This window comes from Chiloscyllium plagiosum, unplaced genomic scaffold (genome assembly GCF_037043375.1).
Source record: "Chiloscyllium plagiosum isolate Xiang-an unplaced genomic scaffold, Cpla_swu_hap1 HiC_scaffold_27, whole genome shotgun sequence".
NCBI classification, from domain to species: Eukaryota; Metazoa; Chordata; class Chondrichthyes; order Orectolobiformes; family Hemiscylliidae; genus Chiloscyllium; species Chiloscyllium plagiosum.
Genome location: NW_028270165.1, coordinates 31,208,162 through 31,232,986, shown reverse-complemented (window position 1 = coordinate 31,232,986; position 24,825 = coordinate 31,208,162). Strand labels below are relative to the sequence as shown.

General features: G+C 49.8%; 2 protein-coding genes across 3 annotated transcripts in view; both read right to left on the bottom strand.

Moving 5' to 3' along the window:
• Positions 1-6,784, bottom strand: part of LOC122543486 (uncharacterized) — a 101,050-nt gene extending 94,266 nt beyond the window's left edge. Inside the window, exons 1-4 of one of the 2 annotated variants that reach the window (XM_087974317.1) lie at positions 6,719-6,784; positions 5,956-6,060; positions 2,950-3,055; positions 1,077-1,937 (exon numbers count right to left, since the gene is read on the bottom strand). In XM_087974317.1, the coding sequence (XP_087830443.1) occupies positions 1,077-1,937; positions 2,950-2,974 (886 nt within the window). In that variant the 5' untranslated portion in view covers positions 2,975-3,055; positions 5,956-6,060; positions 6,719-6,784. The remainder of the gene's footprint in view (positions 1-1,076; positions 1,938-2,949; positions 3,056-5,955; positions 6,061-6,718) is intronic. The other variant, XM_087974315.1, reaches the window with a different exon arrangement.
• A 640-nt stretch (positions 6,785-7,424) lies between these two features.
• LOC122543506 (uncharacterized) lies at positions 7,425-24,493 on the bottom strand. The gene is made up of 3 exons (XM_087974269.1): positions 24,378-24,493; positions 18,095-18,206; positions 7,425-9,046 (listed from the first exon to the last, which is right to left on the bottom strand). The coding sequence occupies exon 3, from the start codon at positions 8,936-8,938 to the stop codon at positions 7,571-7,573; it is 1,368 nt and encodes a 455-aa protein (XP_087830395.1). The 5' UTR covers positions 8,939-9,046; positions 18,095-18,206; positions 24,378-24,493; the 3' UTR covers positions 7,425-7,570.
• Between the last annotated feature and the right edge of the window lie 332 nt (positions 24,494-24,825).

The window sequence follows — 24,825 nt, the reverse complement described above, 5'->3', positions numbered from 1 at the left end:
CCTTAAAACTACCAGCTCTCGATCTAAATAGCCACACATGAGGAAGCATCCCGTCTGTCTACAGCTACTTTGTCAATCTGCTTGAGCATCTTATATATATCAATTTGATCTCCTTTCATTCTCCCAAACTATCTCCTAAAGGGCGATACAGTGGTTAGGACTGCTGCCTCACAGCGCCAGAGTCCCAGGTTTGATTCCAGCCTTGGGCGACTGTCTGTGTGGAGTTTGCACATTCTCCTTGTGTCTGCATGGGTTTCCTCCCACTGTGCAAAGATGTGCAGGTTAGGGTGACTTGGCCATGCTAAATTGTCCATGGTGTTAGGTGCTTTAGTCAGAGGGAAAAAAAAAGAGTCTGGGTGGGTTACTCTTCGGAGGGTCAGTGTGGACTGGTTGGACCAAAGGGCTTGTTTCCACACTGTAGGGATCTAATCTCATCTAAACTGCTCGATCTCACTTCACAAGACAAATTCCTCATGCCTAGAATCAGTCAACCTCCTCTGAACTGCCTCTAATTCAACTGTATCTCTCCTCAGGTAAGGGCATCAAAATTGTGCCTGAGGCAACTCCTGGAGTTAAACTTCTGGAGATGGACTTTCATATGCCTTGATCTTGGCATCGTTACTATACTATATCCTATTTATTTCTCTTCAAATTAAATGTGGATACTCATGATGTTAGTGATATAATAATCATACAGGAGTGGGGAAGTTCAACCACAGTCAGACTTTAAGGAGAGAATCTGGAACTTAGATATGTTGGAAGGGAGAGAAGCAGCAGAGCCAGGTGATAAGGCCGTCTCAGTCTGAGTGACAAAGAAGCTTCATAAGCTTTGTAGGTGGGAATGGACGAGATAGGTGAGAAGGAGAGCCCTTCTAAAGGAACTAACTTGGTTTAGAGATATTAAAATGACCCACATGGTATGGTTAACAAAACGAAACAATTGGAGTTGATTTTTATCCAGAATATTAACACCTATAACTGGGCTGGAAATGATTGACATTAACAGAAATCGACACCAATGACCTTGGTTCAGTCCTGGGTGTAATTAACAGCAAAATCCAATCACTGTATTTACTTGTGAATTCGCTTGTGTCTGAGTAGGTGGGATGACTGAGTGAATCCCTTCCCACACTCGGAGCAAGTGAACGGTCTCTCCCCGGTGTGAACCCGCTGGTGTACAGAGAGTTGAGATGATTGTCTGAAGGCGAACCCACAGTGAGAGCACTTGAAAGGTCTCTCGTCAGTGTGAATACGTTGGTGGGACATCAGTTCCCGAGAACTTTTGTAGCACTTCTCACACTCCTGGCATCGGAATGCTCTCTCATCACTGTGAACCTGTCGGTGTGTTAGGAGGTGGGATGACCGAGTGAATCCCTTCCCACAATCAGCACAAGTGAATGGCCTTTCCCCAGTGTGAGTGCGCTGGTGGACGCTAAATTCAGATGATCGCTTGAACCGAGTCCCACAGTGAGAGCATCTGAATGGCCTCTCCTCAGTGTGAACAAGTTGATGGGACATCAGGTCCCCAGGACTCTTGCAGCACTTCCCACAGTCCGGACATTTAAAAGGCCTCTCGTCAGTGTGAACACGCTGGTGATTCAGTAGGTTAGATGAATTGTTGAACCCCTTCCCGCACTCAGAGCAGGTGAACGGTCTCTCCCCGGTATGAATGCGCCAATGCCTTTCCAGTTCGGATGGGGATCGGAATCCCTTCCCACAGTCTCCACATTCCCACCGTTTATCCCCGGTGTGACACCGCCTGTGCCTTGACAGGTCACAAGATCGGCTGAAATGTCGCTCGCACACAGAACATGTGTATGGTTTCTCCATACCGAGAATGGTGCTTTTTCCTTCCATGTTCAGAGTCCGAATGATATTGGATCCCGACGTCATGCAGTTTTCACTTGCCCGACTGAAAATCTTCCCTTTCAAACAACCTATTTAATACAGTTGATTCAGAAAAAAGGGGAGTGAGAAAGCCCACAAAAACAAAGGCAGTTTGTGAAACTGAGCTGAATGAATCTGGCGACGCGAGGGGCTGACAAGGGGAAAAAGTGACTACAAAAACTGTCGATTGTCACAAACACCCAGCTGTTTCCTGAAAGTTCAGCTCAGTATTGGGAACACTGAAGCCACTGCTTTGAATCCCTGTTATAAACGCCACTCTCCAACACCACCAACCTGATCCCAATCCCTGCCAACTGACCAGGCTGTTCACAAACAAGATAAAACATATCATCCCAAGAGAAGCTTTGAACCACACATTCCCATCATCACCAAAACCCCTATTTCCACCTCAATAACATTACCCAATACCACCCCAGTCTCAGCTCATCTGCTGCTGAAACTCTCGTCCATTCCTTTGTTATGTCTTGATTTAACCATCCCGGTACATTCCCGGCCACCCTCCCATTTTCAAATTCCCTGAAATCTTGAGGTCACCCAAGACTCGTTGCCTGTGTGCTTACTCCCACTAAATATTGGTCATTCATGTGTGCTCACTGTCCGACACATTCTCCTGGCTAAGCAGCGCCAAACATTTCATATCCTTATCCTGATATTCAAATCCCTTGATGGCCTCTCCCTACGTCTATATTCTCCTCAGGCTTCACAACTCTCCAAGGTAGATCCGGTGACATGGGTATTCCTGACCTTAATTGCTCCACATTCGGTGCTCTTCTTTCAGTTTCGTAAATCCTGAGGCTCTGGAATGTCTTCCCTAATCCTGTCCACCTCACATGCTCCTCTAAGGTAATCCTTCAAACTGACCTTTCTCAACAACCTTCTGAGTCTCCTTCCCAAATAGCTCCTTCTGTGTACAGTTCTGAAATGTTGTTTTATGACATTTCCATAAAATGCGAACATTTTGAAAAGAATACAGGTTGCAAATACAAAAAGGTATAGTGCTGCTCCTTATCATTGATGGGTGAATAACCTGTAACTCCTTACCTTGCTGTGGGAGCACCTTCATCATATTGACTGCAGTAATTCAAGAAGATCAAACATCATCATCATCTCCACTGGCAATGGGAGATTGGCAAATATTGGCTCATTTCTGTGGAGAGAAAGAGAAACACAGTTGATGTTTCAGGATGTGCAAAATGAATTATCAGAACTAAAAACAGTGCAGAATTTGATGGTTAATATAAGCTCAGAAGTGGATCATAGGGCAGGAAAAACAATTTCTTGCTGTGAGAAGATAAAGCTGTCAATTCAATAGCACAATAGTCAGGGATGGTCAGCTGTGAAACTTCTTTAAGACATGAGTTCAGCAAAGTGAAAGCTAAACATCAAAGCTGACTAAAATCGTTCTTACTGACACAGGGAAGTTAGACAATGGCAGCGAGGTAAGCAAGGAGCGCAGAGGTGAAATCGAGCAATGGATTCTGATCCATAATAATGCAACCACAACAGTCTCAGAGCCATGAACCTCTCACAGGTAACAGAGAACAACAGAAGAGCTCAAAATTGCAAGACATGCTAAAATCCCAAGAATAACATTTCACAATATATCCATACAAGATTAAATTAAAAATATCTCTGTAGAAACTCTTCTACTAACAACATCCCATTACATTTGAAGAATAACATATCCTTATCAACCTGATCCCCATCTCAGACTTGATCTTGTTTGATGAATTCACAGTGGAAATTTCTGGCTCTCTCTGGATTGCAAAGTCCTCAAAAACGCAGTAACTTCACCCCATTTACTACAAAGCAGCACTTATTAGCTCCCTCTGTGTTTAATATCTTGGTTCTCGAACCAAGACCTGTCATAAAATCAGAGCAAAAATACAGCAGCGGGTCGAAATCTGAAATTATAAGACCAAACGGTGTAAGGATTCAGCAGTTCAGGGATTTTCTGTGGAGAGAGAAAAGGAGTTAAAATTTTAGGCTGTGCAGAATGAATTACAGGAAACAAAAACGGTGCAGAATTTGATAGACAGTGTAAGCTCAGAAGCAGAAGTGAAATTGGACAATAATCCACAAACAATTCCAGGCTGTGAAAGATAAGCAGGGAAAATAAAACTGGTCAGTCTGCCACATATAATCAATTGTCAGAACTTCATTTTTACATAAATCAGCAAAAGGAACAGCAGAATACTAAACACAGTTAAAATACGCTAGAGGGCGACCCCCACATCTGTGGAATCGTTTTCTGCGGTTTCAGTTGTCTGCCCTTTACCACGGCCCAAACATATTATAGGGAACGTTCCAGCACCAGGGACTAGGAGGCTGCCGGGAAGGTATGCTCCTCATTTAAGTAAATGGGTTCACTCCTATCAGCGGTTTCGGGCTTTCATGGTAGGCCCTGGAACATAACCGTCGTGGGTAAGGGGGGTCTACTGTAATCATTAGAGCCATAGGAAGTTAGACATTGGCAGAGAGGTGATTGGTGAGATAGAGCATGGACTCAGATCCACAGTAAAGGAGCTACATCAGTCCCAGGGACACGCAAACCCTTTGACAGATAACAGAACACAGCACTAAAAGATGGAAATTGTCATTGAAAGCTAAAAAAACAATTATATTGCTTTCCACTTTAAAATTCACTGAAAAAAACCAAAAGGTACCAGGAGCACTGGAGCCAGAGAAAAGTCTCAGTTGAGGAAGTCCCTGGGGAGGGCGGTGATGTCACCACGCACGCCTCACTGCGTGATGACATCACAGACAGGAACACACAGCATTGGAATCTGTCCTGACCAGAGATCAGCCACACATTGTGAAGGATGGGAGGGTGCCCGAGAGTGATGGAGCAGGGGAGGTCGACCAGAATGGTTTGAGGAATGAGGAATTTTAGTTGCAAAATATGGATTGAGGTATTGTGGTTGAGGGGAGATTTCAGAGAGGTGTTCCATTTATGTTGGGTTCAGAAAACCTGGATAAAGAAATTATATTCTCATTAGGCCATTGTAAAAGGATCACAGGGAACACTCAGACTTACTAATTCGGGCAAGACCTACAGGTAGGATTTAGAGTCATAATGTAATACAGCATGGAAACTGGCCCTTCGACCCAAACTGCTCCATGCTGCCCACTCAGCTAGTTCCAACTGCCTACATTTGGTCCGTATCCCCCTAAACCCTTGCCATCCGTGTAGCTATCTGACTTTTTTTTAAATGTTGCTATTGTACCTCCAATTAACCACTTTCTCAGCCCATTCCATACACGCACCATTGTCAGTATGAAGATGTTGTCCCTCAGGTCCTTCTCAAGTCTTTCCCCTCTCACCTAAACTTACACCTTCTAGTTTTCAATTCCCCATCTCTGGGAAAGAGACTATATGCATTCATCCAATCTATGCTCCTCATGATTTTATACACCTCAATAAGGTCACCCTTCATCCGCCTATGTTCCAAGAAAGAAAGTCCTAAAGGTCAGGCCTACTAGACCTGACAACATCCTCATAAATCTTCTTTGCACTCTTTCCAGTTTAACTATGCCTTTCCTATAACAGGGTGACCAAAACCGTACAAAATACTCCAAGTGCGGCCTCACCAACGACTGACACAACTGTAACATAACTTCCCAACTCCTATACTCAATGTCTCCACTGATGAAGGCCGGCATGTTAAATGCCTTCTTCACCGCCCTGTTTACCTGTGACACCATTCTTAAAGAACTATATACTTGTACAATTAGGTCCCTCTGTTCCACAACACTCCTCAGGACCTTACCATTGACTGTGTAAGTTTTACCTTGGTTTGACTTTCCAAAGTGCAGCACCTCATACTTATCTGTATTGAATTGTATTTGCATCCCACCCCCCAAACTCCTCAGCCCATTTCGCGATCTGATCATGATCAATTCGTAATTTCTGATAACTTTTATATCATCCGCAAACTTACTAATCATGCCTTGTACATTCACATCCAGATCATTTATGTGAATAACAAATAATAAAAGCAAAAATATTATACAGTAAATGGTAATGACACGGATCTCAATGCTTACATTCAGAGGCCAATAATATTGATGTACTGATGAATGAAAGGACACTGTCAGATTTTGATGTGGTGTCTGGTTTCAGTTTCTTGACTGCGAATCATCTTCCAATATCTGTAAAATAATTTACAAAACACATCAATGTCAGCCCAGGGAGATCGCAGATATTGCCAGTTACACATTGTGGTCACAGTCCCTCAATTTGAGGATAACATCAACTCAGGGTTGGGAGTTTATGCACAGGGTCTTCACGTGACTCTGCAGGTCACTTGTGTCAGGATTAAGAATGTGTTGCTGGAAAAGCGCAGCAGGTCAGGCAGCATCCAAGGAGCAGGAGAATCGACGTTTCGGGCATAAACCCTTCTTCAGGAATCAGGACTTGTGTCAGGATGTCCAACAGGTAATGGATTACAGGGAGCAGACTTTGCTTTCTTCTGTGCCACAGCTCTGCCTCGTCAACCAGACACTTGTTGTGAAAGGCCAATGCAGCCTGATGGACAAGTTGTCTCCATCCCGAACAATGGGCAGCAAGCTCCTCCCATTACATTGCCCCTCACCCTACAAAGATGGCGGACACCCGTGGCCCAGTGACCCTAACAAAGATGGCGGCCGTTCCCTGGGGCCTGTCACTGCGAGCTCGCCGCGACACATCGTCCATTTTGTTGCCGACGTGGGGGAGGATCCTGTTCAGGCTTTGAGGCTGGACATTAAGTACGTTCGAAGCCTCTCCCACGCATCCACTATTCGTTTCATCGCTCCCTCCGATTCTCACCGTTTGTTGAGGTCTGAGATACAACGGACTGACCATCGATGGCCGGGGCGGGGGCGGAAGGGAAAGATGGCAACCACGCATGCGCTTTACGAATCGGGTCGTTCGGCGGCACTACGCATGTTTTAAATCACAATGGAAACGGCATGTGATTGACGGCAGGTCCGGACCAATATGTAACAGGGGGCGGACCTGGAGGACCGAACTGGAGAGGCTGGTCCTCCAAACAATGGGAATGGATCCTCATTGAGAGCGTGATTCGAGCTGAACTCCAGGAGAAAACTGGGCCTTTTGGGTTTGTGGATTTGGACCCTGTGCGCTTACAGCAAACATTTCAATGTCCGTTACTGAAATGGATTTACTCAGGACACAACAGCAATTACTTTAGGGATTCACAAAGTGCAGTGGGAAAGGCTTGGGGTGCTGGGGCGAGTTGAGTGATCAGCCCAGAGGCCACAAAGTGAGATAGGGAGAAGACAGAGATAACTATGGGGGCAGTCTCGGAAGAGGAGTAAGCTTTGAGAGAGAGTTTGTCCCGGTGGGCCCGCGGAAAAGACGGAAGCAACTGTTTGGATTGCCTCAATCTTAGTGACAAAGAAGCTATATGACCGCATTCCTCTTGCTAATAATGAGAATGGAGGAGGGACAGCACTTCAAAAAGGACCCAACGTTAATCGAAGGTATTAAAAGTGATTTAACACAGCAAGAATTTAAAGCTAAGTTACTTTATTTGACCTTTATCCACAATATTAACCCCTTTTAATGCTGTGGGGTTCACTAACATTGACAATATATGGACCCAAGACACACAACACAGGCTTGGATGTGATTAACAGCAAAATCCAATGACTGAAGTTAGTTATGAATTTTCTGATGTTTCTGCAGGGCAGATGATCGAGTGAATCCCTTCCCACAATCTGAGCAGGTGAAGGGCCTCTCCCCAGTGTGAACCCGCTGGTGTCTCAACAGACTGCATAATTGAGTGAATGTCATACCACACTCAGAGCAAGTGTAAGGCCTTTCCCCAGTGTGAACCCGCCGGTGAATCACCAGCGTAGACGACCGACTGAATCCCTTCCCACACTCAGTGCAGATGAATGGCTTCTCGCCAGTGTGAATACTCCGATGTTTCGTCAGGCTGGCTAATTCAGTGAATCCCCTCCCACACTCAGAGCACATGAACGGCCTCTCCCCAGTATGAATCCGCTGGTGTATCACCAGCGTCGATGAGGAAGTGAAATCCTTCCCACACTCTGCACAGGTGAATGGCCTCTCCCCAGTGTGAACTCGCTGATGTACCGTAAGGTCAGATGATCGTTTAAACCCAGTCCCACAGTGAGAGCACCTGAATGGTCTCTCGTCAGTGTGAACAAGCTGGTGGGACATCAGTTCCCCAGAACTTTTATAGCACTTCCCACAGTCTGGGCATTGAAATGGTTTCTCATCAGTGTGAAGCCGCTGGTGTATCAACAGCTTGGATGACTGGGCGAATCCCTTCCCACACAATGAGCAGATGAATGGTCTCTCCCCGGTGTGAAGTCTTTGGTGTGCCAGCAGGGTGGACGACTGAGCGAATCTCTTCCCACAGTCAGAGCAGGTGAACGGTCTCTCCCCAGTGTGAACCCGCTGGTGTCTCAGTAGGTGGGAGGACTGGGCAAATCCCTTCCCACACTGGGAGCAGGTGAATGGTTTCTGGCCAGTGTGTACTCGCTGGTGCCTCAGCAAGTGGGAGGTGCGCGTGAATCCCTTCCCACACTCTGAGCAGCTGAATGGCCTCTCCCCAGTGTGAACTAACTCGTGTGCGGTGAGGTCAGCTGATGACTTGAAGCCAGCCCCACAGTGAGAACACCCAAATGGTCTCTCATTGGTGTGAACACTTTGGTGGAAAATCAGGTCCCAAGAACTAGTGAAGCACTTGCTGCAGACTGGACACTTAAATGGTCCCTCGTCAGTGTGAGTGCATTGGTGTGTCTGCAAGGTGGAAGAGGAAGTGAATCCCTTTCCACACTTTGAACAGATCAACAGCCCCTCTCCAACGTGACTGCGCCGATGTGTTTCCAACTCAGACTGGGATCGGAATCCAATCTCACAATCCCTACATTGCTTCTCCCCACTGTAACTGCATTTATGTTCAAACAGGTCAGACGATCGACTGAAGCCTTGGTCACACACAGAACACATGTACAGTTTCTCTTCATTGTCAACAGTACTTTTGTCCTCCATGTTCCAAATCCATCGAGGTCCAGATTACGATAAACTGGGCAACTTCAGCAGCTCCATAGGGACGTTCACTTTTTGTTTCCCAATTGCTAATTCTATCCTTTTTACACCCTGTGAAACCAGATTTAAAACAGAAGAAAAACAGGGAGCATGAGACAATCTGAAAAAAAGAGGCAGGTTGTGAAACTGCAGCTGAACAAATATGGCAACTTGCAAGGCCAGCTCTGGAGAAAAAAAAAGTGATTACAAAAGCTCCTGGATTGTCATAAAAGCCCAACCAGTTCACTAACCATCTTTCAGGGAAGGGAATTGGTCACTTGGACTGCACTGACAAAAGATGATTGGGAAGAGAATAAGTGAGAGAGGCAGATTTTATCTCAGCTGTAACCTGATGACAACATTGTTCGATTCTCCCAAGCCCTCCATCTCCACTACCTGTAAATTCTATCACCTCCCAGTCACACTCCATTCTGACTTGTCTGACACCCAAGTCTGGGTGAACACAATTCCATCAATTTAAATTTGAGAAGATTGAAGCCAATACCTTCAGTCCCTGCTACAAACTCCACTCCCTCACCACCCGACTCACTCTCTCTCTCCCCCTGGCAACTGTCTGATGTGTGACCTCAACCGTTCACAACCACAGTGAAATATCTCAGCCCAAGATGAGCTTCCACCCACACCTCAAATTTCATCAAGACCAGCTATTTCCACCTCGGTAACAGTGCTCAACTCCAGCTGATTGATGCTGAAACTGTCATTCCTTCTTTAGTTACCTCAGGATTTAACTGTCCTAACACACTCCTGGTCAGCTTCCCACAGTAAACCTCCCTGCAATCTCAAGGCCATTCAAAGCTCCGCTGTCCACATGCTGACTCGCACCAATCACCCTGTGCTCACTGACCTAAAGAGGCTCCAGCTTAAGAATCAGCAAAATACTTCTCATCCCTGTCTTTCAAATTCCTACCCATCTCTAATGTCCTCCAGCCTCTCAAACTTCCCTGTCTCTAAACTCAACACACAAATCATGGTTTCTCTTTCCTCCTGAATAATACGGATTTGAATTGTTCTACCAATGGGCACCGTACCTTCGATTGCTGGGGCAGCCTGCTCTGGAAGTTGCCTCCTGAAACACACTCTGTCTCTCAACCTCCCTTGAAACCCCTTCTTTTTCCTCAGCTTTTTACCCTGGTCCTCATAGCCTCATTTGTGGCACCGTGTCAGTCGTTGCTTCATAACGTTGCTGTGGAACACCTTTAAAATATTCTATTATGTAAAAGGCGCTACCCAAGTAGGAAATTGTTGTTGCTAACTCAGATACGTCACTGTTGCATCACTGCTGGGTGAATAGCCTGTCGCTGTTTAGCTAACACGGACCCAACAGCTCAAGGAAATAAAATGTTACCTTTTCCACAGGCCACTGTGGATTGGCAATGTCTGCTGGTCTCTTGAAATTTCAGAATTGTAGAATTCCCATGATAAAAACAAAAGAACAAAAAAAATGACAGCACAGGAACAGACCCTTCGGCCCTCCAAGCCTGCGCCGATCCAGATCCTGTATCTAACCCTGTCGCCTTTTTCTTAAGGATCTGTATCCCTCTGCTCTCTGCCCATTCATGTATCTGTCGAGATACATCTTAAATGACGCTACTGTGCCCGCCTCTACCATCTCTGCTGGCAACACTTTCCAGGCATCCACCACCTTCTGTGTAAAGAACTTTTCACGCATACCTTTTCACGCATACCTTAATTCCCCCCCCCACCTTAAACTCGTGACCCCTCGTAATTGGGTCCCCCATTCTGGGCGGGGGGGGGAGAGCTTCTTGCTATCCACCCTGTCTATATCTCTCATGACTCTGTAGACCTCAATCAGGTCCCCTCTCAACCTCCCTCTAATGAAAATAATCCTAGTCTACTCAACCCCTCTTCATAGCTCGTGCCCTCCATGCCAGGCAACGTCCTGATGAACATCCTCTGCACTCTCTCCAATGCCTCCACATCTTTTTGGTAATGTGGCGACCAGAACTGTACGCAGTATGGAAGCATGCTATTCAGTCCGAACCCAACAGACTCTCCAAAGACCGTGCCACCCAGATTCCCCCACCCTATCCCTGCAATTCCCATGGCTACACTACCTCGCCTGCACATCCATGGACACTATGGGCCAAATCAGCATGACGAACGCACCTAACCTGTACATCTTTGGACTGTGGGAGGAAACCCACACAGACAGGGAGAATGTGCTAACTCCACACCGACAGTCGCATGAGGATGGAATCAAATCCGGGTCCCTGGCGCTGTGAGGCACCAGTGCTAACCATGGAGCCATCGTGCCGTCCCCATCTGTGAAACTGAATTTCACAATGTGCAGAATGAATTTTTGGGAATAAAAATGGGGCAGAAAGTGGCTAATGTGAGCCTAAAACTGAAAGGGAAATGGACACTAGTGCAGGAAAACGAAATCCTGACTGTGAAAGTACCTTCCTGTGGGAAGGTAAAGCTGCTAAGTCAACAGCACATATTCAGAGGGCAGTCAGTGGTAGGAAGTTGGGCAAAGTAATAGATAAATATCAAGCCTGTCTAAAACTATTAATTATTGACAGAGGAAGTTACACACTGGCAGAGAAGTAATCAAGGAGGGCAGAAGTAGAGTCGCAGGTACTTAGGATAGTGAAGAAGGCATTTGGTATGTTTTTCTTTATTGGTCAGAGTATTGATTACAGGAGTTGGGAGATCATGTTGCAGTTGTACAGGGCATTGGTTAGGCCACTGTTGGAATATCGTGTGCAATTCTGATCTCTTTCCTATCGGACGGATGTTGTAAAACTTGAAAGGGCTCAGAAAAGGATGTTGCCAGGGTTGGAGGATTTGAGCTATAGGGAGAGGCTGAATAGGCTGGGACTGTTTTCCCTGGAGCGTCAAAGGCTGAGGGGTGACTTTATAGAGGTTTATAAAATCAAGATAAATACGCAAGGTCTTTCCCCTGGGGTGGGAAAATCTAGAACTAGAGGGCATAGGTTTGGGGTCAGAGGGGAAGGATATTAAAGAGACCGAAGGGGCAACTTTTTCATGCAGAGGGTGGTGTGTATATGGAATCAGCTGCCAGAGGAAGTAGTGGAGGCTGGTACAATTGCAGCATTTGAAAGGGAGCTGGATGGGGACATGAAGTGGAAGAGTTTCAAGTGCTGGCAAATGGAACTAGATTGGGTTGGGACATTTGGTCAGCATGGACGACTTGGACTGACGGGTCTGTTTCCGTGCTGTACGTCTCTGTGACTCTATAACTGAAGCACAGCAATGGATGGACATGGGCGAGATCGACAGTAAAGGAGCCACACCAGCAGCAAAGCCTTGGAAATACTTATAACAGCAAGATTTGCTTCACAGTATGGAGTCTAAACATCATCTCTTGACATTCAACACTAGCACTGAATTCCCACTCTCAACTTGCTGGCAGTTAACTTTGACCAGAAATGGAACAAGCCGTATAAATAAGTGGGTCGAGGAGCAGGTCAGAGGCTAGAAATCCGACAGTGAGAAGGTCAGTGACTCCCTGAAGTCTGTCCATATCTTCAAGGCACAAGCCAGAGGTGTAATGGAGTACTCCCCACTTGCCTGGAAGAGTGGAGCGTCAGCAACCCTCAATAAGCTTGACATTATGCAGGACAAAGCAGCACGCTTGACTGGCATCACATCCACAAACATCTCCTTACTCCACCACCAGCACTCTGTAGCAAGTGTGTTGCATCCAGAAATAAACACTGCAGAAATTCACCTAGGCTTCTTGGACAGCACCTCTGAAACCCATCTCTCGGTCCTGACAGACTTCAGCCTCAGGTCTTCAAAGACATCAGCTACAAATTCACAGCTACTTCCATCTTGAAGGTCAAAAGCAGCAGACACATGGGAGCATAAACACCCACAAGATGCCCTCAGCGCCTGACAAGAGATGGGGCAATAACTTGACCTCCTCCTGGGAAATAATTCAGGCCGAGTGACTCCGGTGTTAGCCTAGCACTTTTGGACCAGTGACCACAATTCTATTAGTTATAAAATTGCTTTGGAAGAGATAGGCTTGGCCCACAAGTTCGAAATTGAAGCTCGGCCAACTTTGATGGTGCTCGACAGGAACGCTCAAAAGTTGTTTATTGGTAAAGGTCCGGTAAGTGAGAGGCTTTCAAAAGCAAGAAAACAAGAGTTCAGGATCAGCATGTCCCTCTTAGTGTGAAGGCCAAGACTGCCAGGAGTAGGGCACATGGGATGACGACAGATGTTGAGGCTCTGATCAAGAAAAAGGAGGCATATGTCAGGATAGAGAGCTGGGGTCAAGGGAATCCCTTGAGGAGGTAGGGAAGTATAGGGAGTATGCTTAAGGACAAAAATCAGGAAGGCAAAATAAAAGTGGGAATGAAATAGCTTTGGCAGATCAGGTTAGGGAGAATCCAAAGAGATTCTACTAAATACATTAACAGCAAAAGAGTAACAAGGGAGGGAATAGAGACCCATAAAGATCAGCAAGGCTGTCTATATCTGGAACCACAGGAGATGGGGGAACGATCCTAAACGAACATTTCAAATCAATATTCAACATGGAACCTTAAGGACCAGGGAACATAAATAGTGATGTCTTGAAAAGGGTCCGTATTACAGAAGAGGTGGTGCTGGACGTCTTAACGTGCATAATGGTAGATTAATCCCTGGGACCTCATCAAGAGTATCCCACGACATTGTAGAAAGCTAGGGAAGAAATTGTAGTGTCCCAAGCATAAATAATTGTATCATTGACAGCCACGGGTGAGGTGCCAGAAGATTGGAGGGTAGCCAATGTTGTACCATTATTTAAGAAAAGTTGCAAGGAAAACCAGGGAACTACAGACCAATGAGCCTGACATCATCAGTGTGTAAGTCATTGGAGGGGATTCTGAGAGACAGGATTTAGATGCATTCGGAAAGGCAAGGACTGATTAGGGATAGTCAGCATAGCTTTGTACGTGGAAAAGCACGCCTCACAAACTTGACTCAGTTTGAGATGAGGGCAGACGTGTTTTTTTTTAAATTAGATTACTTACATTGTGGAAACAGGCCCTTTTGCCCAACAAGTCCACACCGACCCGCCGAAGTTCACCCACCCAGACCCATTCCCCTACATTTACTCCTGCACCTAACACTATGGGCAATTTAGCATGGCCAATTCATCCTAACCTGCACATTTTTGGACTGTGGGAGGAAACCGGAGCACCTGGAGGAAACCCACGCAGACATGGGGAGAACGTGCAAACTCCACACAGTCAGTCGCCTGAGGCGGGAATTGAACCCGGGTCTCTGGTGCTGTGAGGCAGCAGTGCTAACCACTGTGTCACCCACTTATCATAAGTTATTCAGATTCCCTGGCTTCTGGTGTTATGTTAAACCACCCTGCCTGTTCTGACATCAGCAAGGCCTTCAGCGAGCTTCCACATAGTGAACTGGCTAGTAAAGTTAGATCACATAGGATCCAAGGGGAGATAGCCAACTGGATTCAAAATTGATGGCAGGAGCGAGAGGCTGGTGGTAGAGGATTGTTGGTCAGGTTCGAGGTCTGTGACCAGCGGATAAGTGCTGGGTCCACTGCTGTTTGTCATTTATATGAACAATTTGGATGAGAATATAGGGGGCATGGTTAGTGCGTTTGCAGACAACATATACTGGCGGTGGAGCGGACAGTGAAGACGGTTATCTAAGAGTACAATGGGATCTTGATGAACTGGGACAGTGAGTCAAGGAATGGCGGATGGAGTTTAATGTAGACAAATGGAAGGTGTTGCTTTTTGATAAGACAAACAGGGCAGGACTTGCACAGTTAATATGAGGGCCATGGGGTGTGTTGTCAAACAGGGACCTAGGGGTGCAGGTACATAGTTCCTTTAAAGTGGCATCACAGCTAGGCAGGGTGAAGGCGGTGTCTGGCACACTTTACTTCACTGGTCAGAGCACAGAGTATGGAAATTGGGACATCGTGTTACAGCTACACAAGATATTGTTAAGGCCACGTCTGGAATACTGTGTACAATTCTGATATAGGAAAGCCGCAAAAAAGATGCACAGCCATGTGACTGTGACTGCCAGGTGTGCATTATAAGGAGGCGAGATAGACTGGGACATTTTTCCTTGGAGCTTTGGAGGCTGAGGGGCAATCTACAGAGGTTTATAAAATCATGACGGGCATACATAAGGTCTTTTCCCCAGGGGAGGGGGCGTCCAAAACAGAGGCAGTTGGTTTAAGAGGGCGAGGGGGAAGACTGGACAAGGACCTGAGGGACAACCTTTCCTTACTGAAGGTGGTGCATATATGGAATGAGTTGTCAGAGGAAGCGGAAGAGGTGGCTACAATTATAACATTCAAAAGACATTTGGACAGGTACATGGACTGAGTCAGAGGTCCACAGCATGGAAACAGGCCCTTCAGTCCAACTCGTACATGCCGACCAGATATCCTAACCTAATCTAGTCCTATTTGCCAGACTTGGCCCATATCCCTCTAAACCCTTCCTATTCATACATCCATTCAGATAACTTAAATGCTGGAATTGTACCAGCCTCCACCACTTCCTCTGGCAGTTCATTCAATACACGCACCACCCTCTGTGTGAAAAAGTTGCCCCTTATGTGCCTTTTAAAATCTTTCCACTCGCACCCTAAACCTATGCCCTCTAGGTCTGGACTACCCTAGCCCAGGGAAACGACCTTGTCGGTTTACCCTATCCATGCACCCTTATGATATTATAAACCTCTATAAGGTCACCCCTCAGCCTTCAGGGAAAACAGCCCCAGCCTATTCAGCCTCTCCCTATAGCTCAAATCCTGGCAACATCCTTGTAAATCTTTTCTGAACCCTTTCGAATTTCACAATATCTTTCCAATAGGAAGGAGATCAGAATTGCATGCAATCCTCCAAAATGGGATATGAACGGTTTAGAGGGATATGAGCCATATGGACCTAGTTCAGTCTAGGGAAACCTGGTCAGCATAGACAGGTTGGGGCAAAGGGTCTGTTTCCATACTGTGTGACTCTACGACACCCGCATCCTCTGAGTGACGCAAGACAATCAGAAAAACGTTATGGTGCAAAAGGTGGCTCTTCAGCCAACTACAGCTGCTCCAAATGTTTAACACAAATAATTACTCATCTTTCACCTCAGTCAGTCAGAGAAAAACCTCAGCTGAAGGAATCCCGAGAGCTCAAAAACCACAAGGGAACACAGAGCATCTGTGTCTCTGCACACCAGTGATCAACCCACATTATGAAAGATGGGGAGGATCCCCAAGAAGATGCAGAGGAGATTTACGAGAATGGTTTGAGGGATGCGGAACTAGAGTTGCAAATTTCTGGAAGTTTTCATATTTTGCCCACGGTAAGGGGGCATCATTGGCTAAAGTAACATTTAATGCTTGTCCATAATTTCCTTCTCAAAATTCTTTGGGTGGTAGGTACATCCATTGTGCCGGTAGCAAGTGACTTCCAGGATTTTGGCCATGACGGTGACGGAATGGCAGTGATACAGGTGAGTCAAGACTGAGTGGGGCTTGGAGGGAAACTTGCAGATGGCGATTCTCTTATGCTCCAACCATTTCACTTCCCTGTTTTCCGCCTCATTCGTACTCCAGACAGCCCAACCTCGTTTCACGAAGGCGTTTTTTGAGAAAATTAATCAGGCAGTTTTGCACAAGTCAAGTTAAAAAACGCGGGCTCGTCCGGGATTTGAACCCGGGACCTCTCGCAACTCGGCACAGTAAAGGACTGGGGAGTCAGGAGGTTGGAGAAACAGATTTCCTCCTTGCAGCAAACGATATCAAGAGGAGATTTGATAGAAGTGCTATTGAAAAAGAGTTAAATAAGGTAGAAAAGGTTTTCCTACTAGCTGATGGTAAAAGGATTACGGGACAGATTATTGAAGGAGATTCAAAGAGGACGACACCAAAATCGGTGCCATAAGTGGATGCTGAAGAAGGCTTTCTAAGGTAAGGCAGCATGGTGGCTCAGTGGTTAGCACTGCTGCCTCACAGCGCCAGGGTCCCAGGTTCGATTCCAACCTCGGGTGACTGTCTGTGTGGAGTTTGCACATTCTCCGTGTCTGTGTGGGTTTCCTCCGGGTGCTCCGGTTTCTTCCCACAGTCCAAAGATGTGCAGGTCAGGTGAATTGGCCATGCTATATTGCCCATAGTGTTAGGTGCATTAGTGAGAGGGGAATGGGTCTGGGAGGGTCACTCTTCGGAGGGTCGGTGTGGACTTGTTGGGCTAAAGGGCTTGTTTCCACACTGTAGGGAATCTCATCTAATTCAATGGCAAAGTTTTTACCCATTGATCAATGGGTTGAAAAATGGCAGATGGGTGTTTCATCTGGGTAAATACAAAGTATTGCATTTTGGTACAACAAGGGGAGGCCTTATACAATTAATGGCAGGACATTGGGTAGTGTTATAAAACAGAGGGACGTGGGAGTGCAGGTGTATAATTCTTTGAAGTTTGCATCACATATAGACAGGGTGGTTAAAAAGGTGTTTGACATGCTTGCCTTTACTGCTCAGTCCTTTGAGCTGGGAAGTCACACTCGAGTTTGTCCAGAACATTGGTGAGGCCTCTCCTGGAATGCGGTGTCCAGTTCCGGTCACCCATTTATTGGAAGGATATTAACATGAGGGAGAATGTTTAGAAGAGATTTATCAGGATGTTGCCGGGTAAGGAAGGTTTGAGTTATTAAGAAAAGTCTGATAGGCTAGGACTTTTTTTATTTCACTGGAGCACTGGACTTTGAGAGGTGACCTGATAGAAGTTTGTAAAATAATAAGAGGTGTAGAGTTAATGGTAATTGTCTTTTCGCTAGAATGGGGGATTTCAAGACCAGGGAGCACAGTTTTAAGGTGAGAGAAGAGAAGCATTTTTTTTTTAAACACACTGGGTGGTTCAGTTGTAATGGATGCAGGTACACTTACAAGATTTAAAGACATTTGGATAGATAGACGAATAGGAAAGGTTTGGAGGGATATGGGCCAGGAGCAGACAGATGGGACTAATTTAATTTGGGATAATGTTCGGCATAGACTGACTGGACCGGAAGGATCTGTTTCTGTGCTGTATGACTATGAGGCAATAAGAAATTTTATGCAGTGAGTGGTAATTACCTGGAAATGGATAGTTAGAGCAAAAAGCTTCTAATACAGTTCTGATGAACAGTTGAATCCGTCACGTGACGTTTGATTTCAGATTCCTGCTTGCAAATCCTTTTGTAACATCCTGTAAAAGTACAATACAAAAGCAATCACAGGCAGTAGGTCAAGGATAGGAAATCACAAGTGCTAAACATTATTTGCGGTTTCATAAAACAAGAGCTGTGGATGGTGAAAATCAAAAAATAAGCACGTTTCTGCAGAAACTCAGCGGGTACATCAGCATATTTTCTCTCCACAGATGCTGCCATATTGCTCAGGCTCTCCATACATTTGTGTCTGCCACTTGGTCTGAGTTTGCGGTTTCTCAATTCTCCGAACCTAACCACCCGTCAAAGGAGTTTCCAAAATCCATCACTGTCAGTTCGGGATAGAAATGAACTGTTATTCCCCCCTCCTAGCCAGCATTACCACACATGCTCAGCCAACTCAGTGTACTATTGCCACCTTCGCCCCATATCCTTTAGCCTCCTTTCTATGACAGAATTCCACAGGATCATCACTCACTGCATGAAGAAATTTCTCATCTCAATCTCATGTAGCCTACAAGAATGCTTAGTTTGCGACTCTCGGATTTGCAAGGCCCATGCAATTTGACAAAATCGTTACAGTGCAGAAAATGGTCGCTGGGCCAAAGATGTTTTTATCTTATTGTTTGGTATGCTTTCCTTTACTGGTCAGAGTATTGAGTACAGGAGTTGGGTGTCACATTGCGACTGTACAGGACATTGGTTAGGCCACTTTTGGAATATTGGTCTCTTTCCTATTGGAAAAATGTTGTGAAACTTGAAAAGGTTCAGTAAAGACTTACAAGGATGTTGCCAGGGTTGGAGGATTTGAGCTACATGGAGAGGTTGAATAGGCTGGGGTTGTTTTCCCTGGAGCGTCGGAGGCTGAGAGGTGACCTTATAGAGGTTATAAAACCATGAGGGGCATGGATAGGATAAACAGACAAAGTCTTTTCCCTGAGGTGGGGGAGTCCAGAACTAGAGGGCGTAGGTTTAGGGTGAGAGGGGAAAGATATAAAAGAGACCTAAGGGGCAATTATTTTCATGCAGAGGGTGGTACGTGTATGGAATGAGCTGCCAAAGGAAGTGGTGGAGGTTAGTACAATTTAAAAGGCATCTGGATGGGTATATGAATAGAAAGGATTTGGAAGGATATGGGCCGGGTGCTGGCAGGTGGGATTAGATTGGGTTGGGATATCTGGTCAGCATGGACAAGTTGGACAGAAGGGTCTGTTTCCGTGCCATACATGTCTATGACTCCATTCCCTCATGACAATCTCTCATCTTTTCCCAATGTCACTGCATAGCATTTCCATCCAAATAATTTTCCAACGCGCTCTTGAATACTTCAACTGAACCTGCCTTCACCACATTTCCAGGCAATACATTCCACAACCTTAACGAGTACTGTGTGAAAATGTTCTCTCTTACAACCCCCTTGAATCTTTTGCACATCACATTCATTTTTCTTTTCCAAAATGGCAAAAATCTTCTTCCCATCGATAGTTTCCATCGCCCGTTCATGATTTTGAAAAACTCAGATCTCCTCTTAGTCCCCTTCACTCCAGAGAGGACAGGTCCTACTTCTTCAATCTATCCTAACAACTAAAGTTTCTCATTGCCGGAATCAACCTTGCGAATTATTTCGACATCCAATACAAAGAAATCACAGCTTCATGGGCAGCAACCTCCTCCAAGTCAATCCAAATACCTTTAACAAACATGGCAGCTGTGAACAAACGATGTGCCACTCCTTTCTGACACTGCTCCTTCCCATCTACCCCTTCCCTCTCTGCCCTCCACTCCCTTCTTGCCCCCACCTCCCTCTTTGCCCTCCCCACAATTCTTCTCGCACCACCCATTCCCTCCCAATGTCCCGTTCAACACAATTCCCCACAACGTCGCACCCCCCACAATAACCCCCAATGTTGTAGCTGCCCCAACCCCCTCAACCTTGCACCCCCACCCCCTTCATCCCGTCGCCCCCCCATCCCGCCACACACATCCTGCCACTCCCCCAACATTGCATCGTCTCATTGCATCCTCCCCAACACCGTATCCCCCAACCCCACCCACACCATATCCTCCCAACCCCCCCCCCGACACACCGTATCCCCTCAACCCCCTCCCCGACACACCATATCCCCACAACTCCCCCCGACACAACGTATTCCCCCCCACACCGTATCCCCCCAACCCTCCCGACACACCGTATCCCCCCCACACCGTAACCCCCAACCCCCCCGACACACCGTATCCACCCCACCCCCCTGACACAACGTATCCACCCCACACAGTATTCACCCCACACCGTATCCCTCCGACCCCCCCGACACACCGTATCCCCCCACCCCCCCCGACACACCGTATCCCCCCCCATCCCCCCCGACACAACGTATCCCTCCCCACACTGTATCCCCCCCACCCCGACACAACGTATCCCCCCAACCCTCCCGACACAACGTATCCCTGCCCACACCGTATCCCCCCAACCCCCCCACACCGTATCCCCCCCCACCCCCCCGACACACCGTATCACCCCGCACCGTATCCCCCCAACCCCTCCCGACACAATGTTTCCCCCCCCGCACCGTATCCCCCCCACCCCCCCGGCACAATGTTTCCCCCCCCGCACCGTATCCCCCCCACCACCCCGACACACCGTATCACCCCGCACCGTATCCCCCCGCACCCCACTGTATCCCTCCCCGCACCGTATCCCCCCAACCCCTCCCGACAAAATGTTTCCCCCCCCGCACCGTATCCCCCCCACCCCCCCGGCACAACGTATCCCCCCCCACACCGTATCCTCCCCACCCCCCGGCACAACGTATCCCTCCCCACACCGTAACCCCCCAACCCCCTGACACACCGTGTCCCCCACACCGTATCCCCCCCCACACACCGTGTCCCCCCCGCACACACCGTATCGCCCCCCGACCCACCGTATCCTCTCAACCCCTCCGACACACCGTATCACCCCCCACACCGTATACCCCCCCAACCCTCCCGACACACCGTATCACTCCCCACACCGTATCCCCCCAACCCCCCCCCCGGCACACCGTATCCCCCCCGACACACCGTATCCCCCCCACACCGTATACCCCCCAACCCTCCCGACACACCGTATCACTCCCCACACCGTATCCCCCCAACCCCCCGCCCCCGGCATACCGTATCCCCCCCGACACACCGTATCCCCCCCATCCCCCCCGACACACCGTATCCCCCCCATCCCCCCCGACACACCGTATCCCCCCCATCCCCTCCGACACACCGTATCCCTCCCATCCCCCCGACACACCGTATCCCCCCCATACCCCCGACACACCGTATCCCCCCCATACCCCCGACACACCGTATCCCCCCCATCCCCCCCGACACACCGTATCCCCCCCATCCCCCCCGACACACCGTATCCCCCCCATCCCCCCCGACACACCGTATCCCCCCAAACCGCCCGACACACCGTATCCCCCAACCCTCCCGACACACCGTACCCCCCCAATCCCGACACACCGTATTCCCCCCAAACCCCCGACACACCGTATCCCCCCAAACCGCCCGACACACCGTATCCCCCAACCCTCGCGACACACCGTACCCCCCCAATCCCGACACACCGTATTCCCCCCAAACCCCCCGACGCACCGTATCCCCCCAAACCCCCCGACGCACCGTATCCCACCAAACCCCCCGACGCACCGTATTCCCCCCAAACCCCCCCGACGCACCGTATTCCCCCCAAACCCCCCCGACGCACCGTATCCCCCCCATCCCCCCCGACGCACCGTATCCCCCCAAACCCCCCGACGCACCGTATTCCCCCCAAACCCCCCGACGCGCCGTATTCCCCCCAAACCCCCCGACGCGCCGTATTCCCCCCAAACCCCCCGACGCGCCGTATTCCCCCCAAACCCCCCGACGCACCGTATTCCCCCCAAACCCCCCGTATTCCCCCCAAACCCCCCGACACACCGTATTCCCCCCAAACCCCCCGACACACCGTATTCCCCCCAAACCCCCCGACACACCGTATTCCCCCCAAACCCCCCGACACACCGTATTCCCCCCAAACCCCCCGACACACCGTATACCCCCCAAACCCCCGACACACCGTATCCCCCCAAACCGCCCGACACACCGTATCCCCCAACCCTCCCGACACACCGTACCCCCCCAAACCCCCCGACACACCGTATACCCCCCAAACCCCCCGACACACCGTATTCCCCCCAAACCCCCCGACACACCGTATCCCCCCAAACCCCCCGACACACCGTATCCCCCGACACACCGTATACCCCCCAAACCCCCCGACACACCGTATTACCCCCAAACCCCCCGACACAACATATCCCCCCCGCACCGTATCCCCCCAACCCTCCCCCCGACACAACATATCCCCCCCGCACCGTATTCCCCCAACCCCCCCCGACACAACATATCCCCCCTCGCACCGTATCCCCCCGACACACCGTATCCCCCCCACACCGTATCCTCCCATCCCTCCGACACACCGTATCCTCCCAACCCCCCGACGCACCGTATCCCCCCAACCCCCCCGACGCACCGTATCCCCCCAAACCCCCGACGCACCGTATCCCCCCAAACCCCCGACGTACCGTATCCCCCCAAACCCCCGACGTACCGTATCCCCCCAAACCCCCGACGTACCGTATCCCCCCCAACCCCCCGACGCACCGTATCCCCCCCAACCCCCCCGACGCACCGTATTCCCCCCATCCCCCCCGACGCACCGTATTCCCCCCATCCCCCCCGACGCACCGTATTCCCCCCATCCCCCCCGACGCACCGTATTCCCCCCATACCCCCGACGCACCGTATCCCCCCAAACCCCCCGACACACCGTATACCCCCCGACACACCGTATTCCCCCCAAACCCCCCGACACACCGTATTCCCCCCAAACCCCCCGACACACCGTATCCCCCCCATCCCTCCGACACACCGTATCCCCCCCATCCCTCCGACACACCGTATCCCCCCCATCCCCCCGACACACCGTATTCCCCCCCATCCCCCCCGACACACCGTATTCCCCCCCATCCCCCCCGACACACCGTATTCCCCCCATCCCCCCCGACACACCGTATTCCCCCCATCCCCCCCGACGCACCGTATTCCCCCCATCCCCCCCGACGCACCGTATTCCCCCCATACCCCCGACGCACCGTATCCCCCCAAACCCCCCGACACACCGTATACCCCCCGACACACCGTATTCCCCCCAAACCCCCCGACACACCGTATTCCCCCCAAACCCCCCGACACACCGTATTCCCCCCAAACCCCCCGACACACCGTATCCCCCCCATCCCTCCGACACACCGTATCCCCCCCATCCCTCCGACACACCGTATCCCCCCCATCCCCCCGACACACCGTATTCCCCCCCATCCCCCCGACACACCGTATTCCCCCCCATCCCCCCCGACACACCGTATTCCCCCCATCCCCCCCGACACACCGTATTCCCCCCATCCCCCCCGACACACCGTATTCCCCCCATCCCCCCCGACACACCGTATTCCCCCCATCCCCCCCGACACACCGTATTCCCCCCATCCCCCCCGACACACCGTATTCCCCCCAAACCCCCCGACACACCATATCCCCCCAAACCCCCCGACACACCATATCCCCGCCACCCCCCCGGCACAACGTATCCCCCCAACCCCCCCGACACACCGTATCCCCCCAAACCCCCCGACACACCGTATCCCCCCCACACCGTATCCTCCCAACCCCCCCGACACACCGTATCCCCCCAGACACACCGTATTCCCCCCATCCCCCCCGACACACCGTATTCCCCCCAAACCCCCCGACACACCATATCCCCCCAAACCCCCCGACACACCGTATCCCCCCAACCCCCCCGACACACCGTATCCTCCCAACCCCCCCGACACACCGTATCCCCCCAAACCCCCCGACACACCGTATCCCCGCCACCCCCCCGGCACAACGTATCCCCCCAACACAACGTTTCCCTCCCCACACCGTATCCCTCCCCCCCACTGTATCTATCCCCCCAACCCCCCCGACACAACGTATCCCTGCCCACACCGTATCCCCCCCCATCCCATTCCATTCTACCCCGAGGCCTGAATGAAGCCGGCGCGGCCGGGTTCCTGTTTGATGAACACAGTGGTCGGGGGGTTGAGCTCGGACCGATCCCAATCCCCGGCCCCATAACTGACCCCGAGCTCCTCTCCGCGACCGTTGGGAGCCGACGTTCCGTCCGATCGCCGGCGGCTCGAGGAAAATGGCGGCTCGCGCGTGCGCCTGACAAACCATCGGCCGCCTCAGGGACGCACTGCGCATGCTCTCGCTGGCGGCGAATGATCGACCGTCCGGTCAGACCAGTAGGCAGTAGGGGGCGGGGCTGGAGGACCGTAGGGGACCGGTCCTCCAACCAATCAGAGTGAGGTTGGGGCGGATCTACCGTGCTCGACGTCTGGCCGTTTGCCAGAACTAACGCGACTGTAAAAGTGCAATAATAATGGGGAGAGGAAACGAAAAGACGCTCGGTTTGGCTGGAAGATTTCATAAACATCCGGTGTACTTTCCCATGTCTGAATTAGAAATGACCAGTGCTGTGTTTGAGGCAAAGAGGAAGAAAAACGGGCTGCGGGCCTCAGGTGGTAA